We start from the raw sequence: 15,557 nt of genomic DNA, 5'->3' as shown, positions 1-15,557 counted from the left end.
TGTGTGTGTGTGTGTGTGTGTGTGTGTGTGTGTGTGTGTGTGTGTGTGTGTGTGTGTGTGTGTGTGTGTGTGTGTGTGTGTGTGTGTGTGTGTGTGTGTGAGTGCGCACATTGGGGCTTAATGTATTTGTAAACATTTTAAGAAACATTAAATATGAATGTAATTAATGTCTAACAAAGATTGGTTTTAAGCTCTTAATTACTGTAATTTTCTCATTGTCCATGCCCTAATCTAAAGGGAGACCTATTTACTGTTAATAAGTTGTTAACAAAGCATTATAACTACATATGAGCAAATTAAACAATAATTTCTAAATTACGATGACAACAAATGACAAACTCACTATATGTATTAATGTATAACTACAGTTTATAATTCAGTTATAATTCTACAGTTCTATTCATTAACTATAAATGAATAGTTTGCAAATTAATTGTAAGTATTGTATTACACTATATAGTTACAATAAAGTCTTTTCCTCTCAGAAAGCGACTGTAACAGGTCATGTGGCTCACCGTTGTGATGATTATGACAGTTAAAGGACATAATAATGCAGATCATTTCGGATGATGGTTTGATTGTTTTCTACAATGTTAGAGCCGTGCCACTGAAGACCAGGTTTTCAACTCTCCAGTGAACTGGACAGATGCCATGTTTGACATTTGGTCACACTCTTCCTGTTGAGTGACAGTTTTCACAACTTTGAGTGACTTTCTCTCTTCTCACAACAATAATCCCCTTCTGTTCTCAGATGGCTTTTTTCTCCCAAATGGTCATATCTGATCAGCCCTAATTAATATTTCTTTCTGGGTGAAGAATTCTGCCTTATATAGTTTGTGTATGTACACAATATGTGGATTATCTGTATGCAGGGAATACCTGGACGATGTGCTATGATTTCTAAATTGACTTTCCAAACGACAAATGTGCACATGAATGCTCTCGACTTCACATTACATTTCCAGTGTCACAAATGCACAGGGCATAATATCTGCTGTGATCTTATCATCTCTTTCTCGAACTGGGCTGCCAAATATGAAGACAACAATTTTTTACAAAATTACAAAATAAAAGTGTTTTTACCATTTTATCTTTAATTTATGTACTACATTGATGTCAGTTTGTATATATTTATACATAATTTACTAGTCAATGGCGGGGAATTTTGAAAATGTACCGACAATGAAGTTGTATTTAGCATTAGTATATATATATATATATATATATATATTGTCCCAATGACAGTGCAACTGTTTTTTCATATGCGAGATGCGCCAGACTTGCTGTGAAACAGCACTTGTCAGAAAACCTGCGACTTATTGAGAGGAATATTCCACATATGTGTCAGAACACCCATCCTCCAGCCATCCTATAGATACAAAGATTGTTCTGCTTGATGGTAGATGGTGTGTGACTTGCAAGAAAGAAAGAAGGAGAGAAAAACTGAAAAAATAGTTTTTGTTTAGAAATAATAGTTTTTTATATGTGCATTATTTTCATGAGAATTGAGCCCTTTTACCCTCCCAGATTCATATTACTGTCATGCATTTTGATATTTTTTTATCTGAGTATCTATTTAATTCCCATTATTCTCATTATATAATACAGTACTGTAAAAAAAGAAAACTGTGGCTTAATGCAAGGAATATTCTATTTTGTCAAAAAAAACTCCAGCCATTCCATAGATCAAGATTGTATTTATTTTTGATCTAGGAAAATGCTGTTAGATTTACAGGTGCATTAAGATTTTGCAATGTGTCACAATAATTGACGTTTTGTTTCATGAGAATTGAGCACTTTTACCCTCCAAATCTCCCATTACTGTAATGCATATCAATATTCAATTTATATCTGAGTATCTTTTTAATTCCATTATTCTCATTAATATAATACAGTAAAACAGAAAATCATGGCTTAATGCAAGAAATATTCCATGTGTTAAAAATGGAGAGAGAAAAAAACCTTGTCATCCCATTGATAAAGTTTTTTCTACCTATAGGGAAATGTTTGATTTATGTGATTTTTAACTAATTCTTTGTACTGAAAATTAAATATTTAGAAAATGAAGCTTATTTTTAGGTGCATTGAGGTTGTTTCGCAATCTGTCTCAAATGTGACATTATTTTCCTGTGAATGAAGCACTTTAACTCCCATTTCTGTTATGCATCTCATCCCATTATTATCATTAATATACTGTAATAACAGAAAACTCTGGCTTAATGCAAGGAACATTCAATTTTGTCAACAAAAAAAGGACCTCCAGCCATCCCATAGTTAGGAAAATGTTTTTAGAAGTGTGATTTGCACATTTTTGGACACTTTAAAAAAAGGGAAATAGTTTGAAAATGAAGCCTATGTTTGTAGGTGCATTGAAATTGCTTTGAAAAATTCTCAATTATTAACTCAAGAATTAACCCTCTCAAATTCCCATTAGTCATGCAATTTAATTTTAATTTCCATTATTCTAATTACAGTAGTACATGTAATACCGCCGTAACAATACATCACTGTAAAAATGAAATTAATGACAATTTGTAAGGAAAACATGTTTAATTGTCATGAAAATGATTTGTTCTCGTATTCGTGCGTATGATTCTGTGTGTAATATAGCGCGGCTCTGAATTGAGTGTGAGCCAGTTCTCCAACTCAGACGGCAGTAATCTCGTGTGTCTGGTGTGTTTTGTCAGGTTTTTCGGTGGATTGGTTCTGGATGTGAAGAGGAAGGCTCCGCACTTCCTGTCGGATTTCACAGATGCGCTCAGCCTGCAGTGTTTGGCCTCGTTCCTGTTCCTGTACTGCGCCTGCATGTCCCCTGTGATCACCTTTGGAGGGCTGCTGGGAGAAGCCACGGAGGGACGCATAGTAAGAACACATATTCAGTAATCATTTCATTCATATTAAAGGGTTAATTCACCCAAAAATGAAATTGATGTCATTAATGACTCACCCTAATGTCGTTCCATGACTTCCGTTCATCTTCAAAACACAGTTTAAGATGTTTTATATTTAGTCAAAGAGATTCTGTCTTTCCATTGAAAATGTATGCACACTATACTGTCCCCTTCCAAAAGAGCCAGAAAGGGAATAAAAACATCATAAAAGTAGTCCATATGTGACATCAGTTGGTTAGTTAGAATCTCTTGAAGCATGGAAAATACATTTTGGTTCAAAAATAACAAAATTGGAATTGGATTGGATTGAACACAAACGCGGAAGAGAAGATAATGCTGAATAAAGTCGTAGTTTTTGTTATTTTTGGACCAAAATGTATTTTCGATGCTTCAAGAGATTCTAATTAACCCACTGATGTCTCATATGGACTACTGTGATGATGTTTTTATTCCCTTTCTGGACATGGACAGTATAGTGTGCACACACTTGCATACGCTGTCGGACTAAATATAAAATATCTTAAACTGTGTGTGAAGATGAACGGACGTCTTACGGGTGAGGAACGACATTAGGGTGAGGAGTTAATGACATCAATTTCATTTTTGGGTGAACTAACCCTTTAATGTAGCTTATAAAGCAGTTGTCCCCTCTTCTCAGAGTGCCATTGAATCTCTGTTCGGAGCGTCCATGACGGGGATCGCGTACTCTCTGTTCGCGGGACAGCCTCTCACTATCCTGGGCAGCACCGGACCCGTCCTGGTGTTCGAGAAAATATTATTCAAGTTCTGCAAGTATGTGTAATGCCATCGCTCTGATGACTTCTGTTGCTTAGTGTGAACGCTTGTGGGAAAGAATAAAGAAAAGAATTGATATGAATGGTTTAGATCATTTTGTTCTGTTTTATCTGTCTGTTCTATCTGACGCTGGAGTTATATCTCTCATTCTATCTATTGTTTTATCTGTCGTTCTATCTATTTATTATTTTATCTATCTATCTATCTATCTATCTATCTATCTATCTATCTATCTATCTATCTATCTATCTATCTATCTATCTATCTGTCTGTCTGTCTGTCTGTCTGTCTGTCTGTCTGTCTGTCTGTCTATCTATCTACCTATCTACTGATCTCTCACTCTGCCGTTGTATTATTTTATCTCTCGTTCTATCCATCCATCCATCCATCCACCATCCATCCATCCATCCATCCATCCATCCATCCATCCATCCATCCATCCCTTATCTATCTATCTATCTATCTATCTATCTATCTATCTATCTATCTATCTATCTATCTATCTATCTATCTATCGATCGATCTATCGATCTATCGATCTCTCACTCTGTCGTTGTATTATTTTATCTCTCGTTCCATCCATCCATCCATCCATCCATCCATCCATCCATCCATCCATCCATCCATCCATCCATCCCTTATCCATCCCTTATCCATCCCTTATCCATCCATCCATCCATCCATCCATCCATCCATCCATCCATCTATCTATCTATCTATCTATCTATCTATCTATCTATCTATCTATCTATCTATCTATCTATCTATCTACTGATCTCTCACTCTGTCGTTGTATTATTTTATCTCTCGTTCTATCCATCCATCCATCCATCCATCCATCCATCCATCCATCCATCCATCCATCCATCCATCCATCCATCCATCCATCCATCCATCCATCCATCCATCCATCCTCTCTCAAAGTGTCCAGTAACTCAAAGTAAATAAGCCTGTGGACCTCCAGATAGTCTGTGTTAAGATCCAGTCCAGCTCATGGCGTCTGTTTGCAGGGAATACGGGCTGTCGTACCTGTCCCTCAGGACGTGTATCGGGCTGTGGACGGCGTTCCTCTGTCTGCTGCTGGTGGCCACTGATGCCAGCTCACTCGTCTGTTACATCACTCGCTTCACGGAGGAAGCCTTCGCCTCGCTCATCTGCATCATCTTCATCTATGAGGCCTTGGAGAAGCTCATCCATCTTGGGGAGACGTATCCCATCAATATGAACAACAATCTGGAGAAACTCACCACTTACAGGTGAAAACACTACTTAATGAGTAACAGAAGGATATGGACACCAAGATTATATAACAAATGCAATTTAGCCTATTTTATAGCAAAGCTAGTTACAGGATGCTTCTGCTCTTCCAGATGTTCCTGTATTGAGCCTTCAAACCCCAGCAATGCCACGCTTCAATACTGGGAGCAGAACAACATCTCAGCTCCGGAGATCTTCTGGGAGGCTCTGGAAGTTCAGGTCAGAATAACTGTCCCAGTTTACTACTGATACTAACTCTATAATGCCTACTTGAACATATTTGATGCATTTAAGCCATCTAAGGGTGCGTTCACACTTGTCATGTTTGGTTCGATTAAAACGAACCCTGGTGCGATTGCTCGTTTAGTGCGGTTCATTTGAACATATGTGAATGCTGCCATCCGAACCCTGGAGCGCACCAAACAAGCGGACGGAGAGCGCTAAAAAGATGGGTCTCGGTCCGCTTCCAAACGAACTCTGGTGCGGTTTGATTGATATATGAATGCAACACGGACCAAAGACATGTAAACGAACCAAAAACCGGATGTAATGTCACAAGATGCGACGCATATTTAGCTAATTTGACGACGCGGAAAGATCAGTGTATCCAAAATGAATAACTTTAACGTTGGAGGGCAAACGGAGAGCAACGAGGAAGAGCCTAATCAATATTTGGTCCGACGAGCATGTTTCGAAAATGCTAAAAAAATTGCACAAAAAGCAAACCTGGTTCTTCTCATCAAAGGACCTGTGTTGCCCATTATTAGCAGGTACAGACGAACGGCCGTCTCTTTTCTGCACAACGGAGGAAATACTGATGCTGTTTTGAATGTTTTGAACATTTTATGAGCTCTTCATGAGTTCTCAGCTGGTAAAAATAATGCCATATGTACACGCATAAAATGATGGCACACACCATTGTTTTGAATGTTCGGTAAGTGAGCTATAAGCCGACCAATCAGGTTGTGAGCGTCTCCCTGTGCCTTTGGTTTGGTAACTTTAGGTTCGCTGTTAAAAATGCCTGTGTGAACGCTAAGCGGACCAGGACTATATGTTTTGTTTTTGTTTTTTGGTCCGGACCAAACAAACCAAACTAACCGAACTACAAATGTGAACGCACCCTAAATGATAAATTTTCAAAAAATTGCTAAAAGCCTATTGCCTATCGCTCTGAATCTGTTTCGCCTCTAGTCTTTGACAAAAACATGTTTTCTCTGCCTTTTCCTCAAAATGTTGCTTTTTAATGACACTTACTCACACTGAAGTGTTGATCAAATAAGACTGCATGAATCTTGACTATAATGTGTGTGTGTGTGTGTGTAAGTGTGTGTGTGTTTTTGTTGTTGTTGTTTAAAAGCAGGTGCTCTGTTCTTTCTTTTGACATATTGCAGATTCATGCAACAAATTTGTCTGGGGACCATGAACATTTTATGAAAATTATCAAAAATGCTAGCGCTGTCTGGCCATAAATACAAAATGTATGTGAGGAAAGAGTTTAAAAAGTCTTAATTAACCCCCTACACGGATTAAAGACTAATCCTCATGGTGGTCAAAAATGACCAAAGTTTTAGTTTATATTTCATTGAAATGACTGTGCTATATTTTAGTTCGATAATGGTTTTTATTTAATATTTTGTCTCTTTAAGGGGATTTTATGGTACTAAATTATATTAATGCTGTAGTTATAATCCATTTATCCATTCAATCCAACTTAAACTGTCATAAATCTTGAATGCTTTAGAGCACAGACTTAAAGGATTAGTTCACTTTAAAATGAAAATTATACAGATGGCTGTCCGCCGGAAGATAGATATTTTACTTTATAAAGTTATGGAAATTTATTTTACAAAAAGGCATGGCTTCACTTCAGAATGCCTTTATTAACCCCTGGAGCCTTATGGAGTACTTATGGATGCACTTTTTTGAGCTTCAAACTCGTTCAAACCCTAATCCTGTAAATTGATCTCTTTTCAAAGATCACTTGGCAGATTATTGTGGAAGTGAACAAAGTTTAAAACTTAAAAAGTTACAGAACTGTACATTTATTGTTAAAAATGTACTACTATTTTCAATTTTTATATGAAATATATATTTTAAAAAGCACATTTTATTCTAAAATTGCAAGAAAATCATAGCCATAATTTTAAACAAGGTAAATAAATTTGAGCTTTATCTCAAAAAATTAGCTTTTAGTCAGATTTTAAATACAAATACATTTATTGAAGATGCGATTGTAAAATTTAGTTTCAATATCTTTTAACAAAATTAAGCAAATTTATGCCTAAAAGAGCAAATATCTGTCGAGTCGAAACCTTCAGTTTGAATGAAGTTGATTTTTGAGCTCATTTACAGATCTTTGTTTGTTTTAATCATAAAATCATTTCAATTTGATCCATTTCACAGAAAGCAAGACTTCATATTTTGTCATTTTGCATTTCAAGTAAATTCATCTTGATTTAAGAATCTCTTTTTGTAAAAATTAAGTATCAAAGTTGTATTTTCAAACTCTAAAGTGTCGCTAATACAATTATTGTGTTTCTCCCTACATTTAGAGAACTATTAGAAATGGCACTATTTTTTCATATGTCAGGCTTTACATGGTTAACATCGTCTCAGGCTCACTAACCAGAACACTTTTTGTAACGTGCATCTCATACGCATAACTCTGCATAACAAGTGAGCTTTATTTCAAAGGGAGGATCTCTGATTTGTGACTATATACAAATTAAAAATCATCAAAATCATCTTTTTGAGAAAATGCTTATAATTGTTTTAATTGAATTCCTGCGTTGCATCAATTTCACATTGTTTTACGGGAGTAAAAATGTTTGATTTGAGACTGTTAAGGATATGTGAGCTGTATTAGACTGCATTGCATCTGTTAAATCATCATCAAAGATAAAAAGATCATTGCTGCTGCTCGTCTTTTAATGGGCAAGAGTGGCACTAACAGCATGTGGAGCAGATGCCTGTTTGTGTTTTGGAAATTTGTAGCATTTATAGGAACAGCTCATCCTAAAATGAATCACTTGTTACCATTTATTCATCCTCATGTTGTTGTGAGTGAACTATTCAAGTAAAGAAAAAATCTTTTTTCCTTTCAGGACTGCATTGAGAAGAAAGGAGAGTTTGTCGGGTCAGCCTGTGGGCCTCATGGTCCGTACGTTCCTGACGTTCTCTTCTGGTCTGTAGTTCTCTTCTTCTCTACAGTGGCCATGTCAGCGTTCCTCAAAGAATTCAAGACCAGCCGCTACTTCCCCACCAAGGTACAGCAGTCACTGCTCGACAGAGAGCTCAGTGTACATTTGTGGATATTTGTAGCCTGGCGCCCTCTAGTGTTAGTGTGGAGTGTCTGCTGCTGCTGCTGAAAGAGGGAAGAACATTTGTAATCCATGTTTCCTCCAGGTCAGATCCATCATCAGTGACTTTGCAGTGTTCATCACTATTGCTACGATGGTTCTGGTGGATTACGCTCTAGGGGTGCCTTCAACAAAACTACAGGTCCCTAATGAGTTTAAGGTCTGTATCTATCTATCTATCTATCTATCTATCTATCTATCTATCTATCTATCTATCTATCTATCTATCTATCTATCTATCTATCTATCTATCTATCTATCTATCTATCTATCTGTCTGTCTGTCTGTCTGTCTGTCATTACTACATACTATTGTTCGTTCTAATGTTCTATCATTTATAGTTTATATATATTATTTGTTCAATAATTATATCATACTTTTTTGATCATTCTATCTGTTGTTCAATCATTTGTTCCATCCATCCATCCATCCATCCATCCATCCATCCATCCATCCATCCATCCATCCATCCATCCATCCATCCATCCATCCATCTCCTTTTATAAACTTTTCAGTAATACTTGTAAAAATTGTTAACTTTTAGACTAGGCTTTCTCAAGCCAACATCAATGTTGCTCAGAAACTTTGCTATCTTGTTTATTTATTTAAATTACATTTATTTTTTAATTTAATTTACACAAAGAGATATGTGTGCTGTAAAAGTAGTCAAGGCAAGTTTATTTATATAGTACATTTCATACACAATAGTAATTCAAAGTGCTTTACATAGAAAATGTATTAAAATAATCACAACAAAAAATAAAAATCCATAATCACCAAATTCAGGGTGCCCCTATCTGGTATGGGAGAGATTGAGAGTTAGGTTTGGGATTTTACACTAGAACTTTTAGCTGTATGCTATTCTTACTATATTAATAGACTTGATAAGAATATATGTTGCCAATTTAATTTACAGTTTTTCTCAATCGATTTGGTACATTTCTCCAAACTCAGGTAACTGCTCTCAAAACATTTAACACAGTGATCTGAACACTTTGTAATTGTCCTAAACAGATAGTAAATTCTCCTTCATTTCATACAAATTACAAATCAAAAGCATAATTTTCTCAACACACTGTGCACAAAATTCCCTAATGTTATCACAGCAGTTCATACAGCCAACCAAATCTTTCATATATCAGGAAAAACATTTGCAGCTTTTTCATTGGTCTTCACAAAGATCACTCGCATTTTTGTACCATTTTCAAAACACAACAAACAAAACTCAATTTAATTCACAGAAATTCAGTTCGGCCAACTGAAAAATGTAGATGTGATCAGTCACTTGAAAATGTTCAATTGGAGACCGGAATATATTTTACAGTGTGTAAAACTAAACTCATCCTTAAAGAACTTTGAAGAACACAATTAAAGAGCATGAAAAATGTGTATTTTCATTTATGTATTTGAGTATCTACAGCTGAATTTTTCATTAAATCAACAGAGAACACACTTGTAGTTTTAATGTTAGTATTTATTTTTGATAAATGCATTAATAGAATAAACTGCTTCATTATGCAGTGAATACTGAACTGTTTTGCGAACATTAGAGTGTGTTTAGTTTGCTGTGTTGATAGTTTTGAGAGCAACTACATTCACTTGGAGAAATGTGTCAAATGGATTGAGAAAAACTGTAGTCTTGCAATATGTTTTCAGCCAACTCGTGATGACCGTGGGTGGTTCATTAACCCTCTGGGTCCGAACCCGTGGTGGACGTGTGTGATTACAATCCTTCCTGCCGTCCTCTGCACCATCCTCATCTTCATGGACCAGCAGATCACAGCTGTGATCATCAACAGGAAGGAGCACAAGCTGAAGGTGCTGCTAGTTTCATCCACACATACAAAACAGTGCTATTAACTGCTAGATAGCCTGCCTGGGAAAACCCAGACAACTTCCACCAAATCTAGCTCTGCAAGTAGTCTGGCAAAGAGCCCATTCAAACCCATTTCTAATCCCTTGAAATCGCGGCACCAATCAGAAACGTTGTGGCGGCCTTTACACGATGACAACAGCGCAGCGACGGTGAAGCAGATTTTGTACATTACTAACATGGATGCTGCCGTGGAGCATCACTCGTTCTAATCAGCTATCGCGTCTGGTTTAAACTATTTAAACTTTTCCTTTTCGTTAAAACCCAAGCAAAGAACAACCCTCGGCTACCCGATGCGGATTACACCGGCTACTTTGATGAGGAGGATGGGGAGTGTGTGTGTGATCATGTGCTAACATACACACACAGCTCTGGATCTGGCCTTTCTGTGCTTATTTCCTCACACTAGATCTGGAAGTCATGTAATAAATGTAAATAATTATGAATAAATAACTAGCATAACTATGCTCACATCTGAAATGACCGAATTTTAATAAAGTTTGTGAGACACAATTTTCCAAAGACTCCTCAATATTATTTTATTTTCATAATATTGCAAATCGCTTTCTAATCGTAATACAATGCTTTACAACGGGGGCGAATGCGATCAGAGCTTGATGTTTTCTGTTCGACCGTCAATCCGAGATGTTTCAATCGGTCTGAGATACTATTAGGTTTTACAAATGTTCAAAAATGTTGATGGAGTGGCAGAGGACACCAGCTGTTATCATATTTCTTTTACAACAATGGAAAAAGTCATCAGAAGCCATTGCAACATCTTCCTTTAAATCACAAACAGAGAATTGCCGTCTCAGATGTTTCTCCGTCGCTCTGCAAACGTTATCGTCCGTGGGTGACGCTGCTTTGGAAATGATTTGTCTATGAATCTTTGCCAGATATTAACTCAGTTACTGCTAGTAAGTTTTGCGATCGAATTAAACAAGTTAACCCTTTATTTAACATCTTGTTCATACAGAAAGGTTGTGGCTATCACCTGGACCTGTTCATGGTGGGCGTGATGCTGGGCGTTTGCTCTCTGATGGGCTTGCCGTGGTTCGTGGCGGCGACGGTTCTGTCCATCTCTCATGTAAACAGTCTAAAGCTGGAGTCGGAGTGCTCGGCGCCCGGAGAGCAGCCCAAATTCCTCGGCATTAGAGAGCAGCGGATCACCGGCCTCATGATCTTCATCCTCATGGGCTGCTCCGTATTCATGACTTCAGTACTGAAGGTCAGGAGCTCAATGATCAACACACTTTCAATAATATTTACTGTATATGTATGGGTGATCTACATGTGATCCGGTTGACCAAAACACATCTTAAAGTCTCACCGAAGTGCCTTGAAATGCTCAGCATTATTTAATGTGTTGACGTCATTTCCACTGAAACAGGAAGACAGGGCGGGACATATCAAACAGCCCCTCCCCTTTTTTTAAATAGCCAATAGCGTTTAGGGCATATCACAGCTCGGCCAGAGCTGTTTAGCTTTGTAAAGCTGTAGTTTCCTTCTAATCTCTAACAGTTTCTCCTCCTAATCTCCTTCATATCGCTTTAAAACATCATTCTGTAAATAATTCAAACCGGTCCGATACGTTTTCTGGTCTTATCCCATGATCCGCTTTGTGCTATCGTGTCTCTGGACCAGATCCACGTGACACTAACCTGAAACCAGACTTCATTCGCCCCAATGGAAAGCATATTCACACTGTCTGATTGTTCCCTATCCCCTATATAGTGCACCATATAGATGTGCCATCACCATGTAGAATATAGTAAATGTGTGAACAGAGGCGGACAGTATTGGAGTATTTTTACTTTCTACTCAAGTACATTTTTAAGTATACTTTATCAGTGTTTTTCTTTGGAAAACTTTTACTTCACTACATTATAAAGCATACTATATAATGTCATACTTTTTACTACACTACATTTCATAAATAAAAGTTGTTGTTTTCTGACCTTTACTGCTTAATTACTTTAAAAATGTAGGACTTTCTTACTTGTAAAACCTACTCAAGTAAAGCTTTGAATTACTTTTACTTGATTAAAAGTATACAGCACTACATTTTTAACATAATTAAATATTACATGATATTCAATATGAAATGTATTGCAGTAAAAAGTACAATATTAGGTTTTGAAATGTTTTGAAGTAAAAGATTTCCAAATAAGAACACTGATAAAGTACATATACTTGAAAAATAAGTAAGTAAAAATACTTACATTTTCAATACTGTCCGCCTCTGTGTGCGAACAAGTGACCGATTTTAACCGCAGCTTCAGTGCCTGTTTAAATGAAGGGGCGGGGCTTCATATTCTAGAGAGCATTTGATTGGACAGAAAATTTGATGTGACACTGAAGTGCAGAGTGATCTCATCAAAGTCAATGATTAATATTGGCAGAAGTTTTGATTGCTTATGTATCTTATAAATGTGAATTGTCATTGTTATGCTTATCTTGCTTATAGATTACAGTAAAGGTAACATATTCATACTAAAAGCCACATTTTTTTTGATTTCATGGGGACTTTAATACCATGTGTAAACAGGGCCAGAACTAAATTATGACTCTTTTTGCACAGAAACCTACACTAAGATAACAAGAGGAGAAAAATAAATAGTAACAACAAATGTTGGATATTGTCTCCTTAGTTCATCCCAATGCCGGTGCTGTATGGAGTTTTCCTTTACATGGGCGCATCTTCACTGAGAGGAATACAGGTAAAAACACTATAGACAATGTCTGTTTATCTGACACTGTCCTAACCAGAGGTGAAGAGATGCTGTGGCGTGAAAAAAAACACTATTCCATGTTAATCAGAGGTTTTGCCCTAGCATACTGCAATTACAGCCTTTTAAACTTGAATCGAAATGTTACTTTTTAGTTGGTAAAAGCTCAACAATAATATTCAAAGCAGTATTGTTTTATTTTTTGATAATAAAACAATTCATATTCATATTTCCATTTAGATTTTTAGACAGATAATTTTATTTTTAAAAATAAATATGCAGATTTTTACGGAAGAGGATTAGGGCCAAGCAATAATAAAAAATAAAATAAAGCATCTCGAGATTAAATTCATTATAATGCGAGATTAAACTCGTTAAATTCGGGGGGAAAAGTAGAGATACAATCTCGAGAACAAACTTATTAAATATTGAGAATAAAGTCGTTGTGTTTCGAGAAAAAAAGTTGAAATAAAATCTTGAGAATAACGCATTCGATCAGTGTTCTTTGCATACTGATAGAGGACATGGCAGAGTTGGATCACTTAGTCAGTCAAGCTATAGTAGTGCTACGCATTAGTCCTGCATTACTTCCTGCATAGTTATCTATTAATAACAGACCATTATTCTAAAGTGTTACCCTTTATGGAAGAAGCACAGCAAACCAACGAATCGAGGGATGGTGCGGCCAGCGATAACCTTGCATTTGTCCACTGGTTGTCATCAGTGTTGTAGTCGAGACCAGCTCATTCGAGTCCGAGTCGAGTCCGAGTTCAGAGAGGGTCGAGTCCGAGTCGAGTCCGAGTTCAGAGAGGGTCGAGTCCGAGTCGAGTCCGAGTCGAGTCCGAGTTCAGAGAGGGTCGAGTCCGAGTCGAGTCGAGTCCGAGTTCAGAGAGGGTCGAGTCCGAGTCGAGTCCGAGTCGAGTCTGAGTTCAGAGAGGGTCGAGTCCGAGTCGAGTCCGAGTTCAGAGAGGGTCGAGTCCGAGTTCAGAGAGGGTCGAGTCCGAGTCGAGTCCGAGTTCAGAGAGGGTCGAGTCCGAGTTCAGAGAGGGTCGAGTCCGAGTCGAGTCCGAGTTCAGAGAGGGTCGAGTCCGAGTCGAGTCCGAGTTCAGAGAGGGTCGAGTCCGAGTTCAGAGAGGGTCGAGTCCGAGTCGAGTCCGAGTTCAGAGAGAGCCGGTGCAATCATATATATATTTATATTTACATAGGAATATATATATATATATATATATATATATATATATATATATATATATATATATATATATATATATATATATATATATATATAAGGATATAAGGATTTCTTTCTATCTATCTATCTATCTATCTATCTATCTATCTATCTATCTATCTATCTATCTATCTATCTATCTGTCTGTCTGTCTGTCTGTCTGTCTGTCTGTCTGTCTGTCTGTCTATCTGTCTGTCTGTCTGTCTGTCTGTCTGTCTGTCTGTCTGTCTATCTATCTATCTATCTATCTATCTATCTATCTGTCTGTCTCTGTCTATCTATCTATCTATCTATCTATCTATCTATCTATCTATCTATCTATCTATCTATCTATCTATCTATCTATCTATCTATATGTCTCTGTCTGTCTATCTATCTATCTATCTATCTATCTATCTATCTATCTATCTATCTATCTATCTATCTATCTATCTATCTATCTATCTATCTATCTATCTATCTGTCTGTCTGTCTGTCTGTCTGTCTGTCTGTCTGTCTGTCTGTCTGTCTGTCTGTCTGTCTATCTATCTATCTATCTATCTATCTATCTATCTATCTATCTATCTATCTATCTATCTATCTATCTATCTATCTATCTATCTATCTATCTATCTATCTATACAGCCTAACTTTACAAAGCTGCTGTTTTTCTTTACTCCTCTCCCTCTGCTGACTTTTCTACCCTGCTGGTATATCAATCTCGAATCTGTTATAAAAACACGTTAAGAGATTATACATCTCATGATGTTATGAAGTTTGTGTAATATTTTTAATAAAATTCTAACTAGTAGAGATTATAAAAAGAAAGAAATTAAGTATTGAAACCGCCAGTAGGCGGCAGCGATTCACTGTTTTAATGAGTGAGCCAATTAAATCGTTCATTCATCCAATTAGTTCAAAAGTCAGATTAATTTAGGAAGAAAACAAAAACCGATGTGAATACTTTTGTCATTGACAATTACAGACACTATTGAAAAAAGAAATGGCAAAACAGACGGCTGCTTTGGTAACTTGTTATACTGATAGTTATAGCTAAATACATGGCAGTTGATTAGCTAGCTAAATATATGTGGTGTGTCCTTAGCTATTACACAGTATTCTCATACCTCATTCTCAGTACATGCTTTATTTTTTTGCATCCCTCTCTGACCAGCAGGTAAATATAGTCCGCTGTGCAGCACTTTTCTTCATTTTTGGCGCTAATATTTGCTCTCCCATTCAAACACTACTCGCGTTGTTTTGGTGAAAGTGCGACTCATTGGTTGGGCGTTACCAATCGGTTCAATGAAGGGGGAGTATTTTTTGTCCTATTTATTATGACAAACTCATATTTGATCAGGAACAAAATTGTTTCAAAACAAATGAATTCTGCATATTTTTCTTTTGATCTACTGTGATTTTCATGTTGAAATATTAGGAGGG

The 15,557-nt window shown here is 36.7% G+C and overlaps 1 protein-coding gene across 4 annotated transcripts in view; it reads left to right on the top strand.

The window, feature by feature from the left end:
* Positions 1 to 15,557, top strand: part of slc4a10b (solute carrier family 4 member 10b) — a 124,222-nt gene that overhangs the window by 94,947 nt on the left and 13,718 nt on the right. For all 4 annotated transcript variants that reach the window (XM_067444590.1, XM_067444588.1, XM_067444591.1 and 1 more), the window contains 9 exons: positions 2,688 to 2,862; positions 3,550 to 3,683; positions 4,697 to 4,942; positions 5,057 to 5,162; positions 8,048 to 8,209; positions 8,349 to 8,462; positions 9,959 to 10,120; positions 11,152 to 11,403; positions 12,827 to 12,895. In XM_067444590.1, coding sequence (XP_067300691.1) covers positions 2,688 to 2,862; positions 3,550 to 3,683; positions 4,697 to 4,942; positions 5,057 to 5,162; positions 8,048 to 8,209; positions 8,349 to 8,462; positions 9,959 to 10,120; positions 11,152 to 11,403; positions 12,827 to 12,895 — 1,420 coding nt within the window. The remainder of the gene's footprint in view (positions 1 to 2,687; positions 2,863 to 3,549; positions 3,684 to 4,696; positions 4,943 to 5,056; positions 5,163 to 8,047; positions 8,210 to 8,348; positions 8,463 to 9,958; positions 10,121 to 11,151; positions 11,404 to 12,826; positions 12,896 to 15,557) is intronic.

This window comes from Pseudorasbora parva, chromosome 5 (genome assembly GCF_024679245.1).
Source record: "Pseudorasbora parva isolate DD20220531a chromosome 5, ASM2467924v1, whole genome shotgun sequence".
In the NCBI taxonomy this organism is placed as follows: Eukaryota; Metazoa; Chordata; class Actinopteri; order Cypriniformes; family Gobionidae; genus Pseudorasbora; species Pseudorasbora parva.
This window is presented reverse-complemented; position numbering and strand designations above follow the sequence as displayed.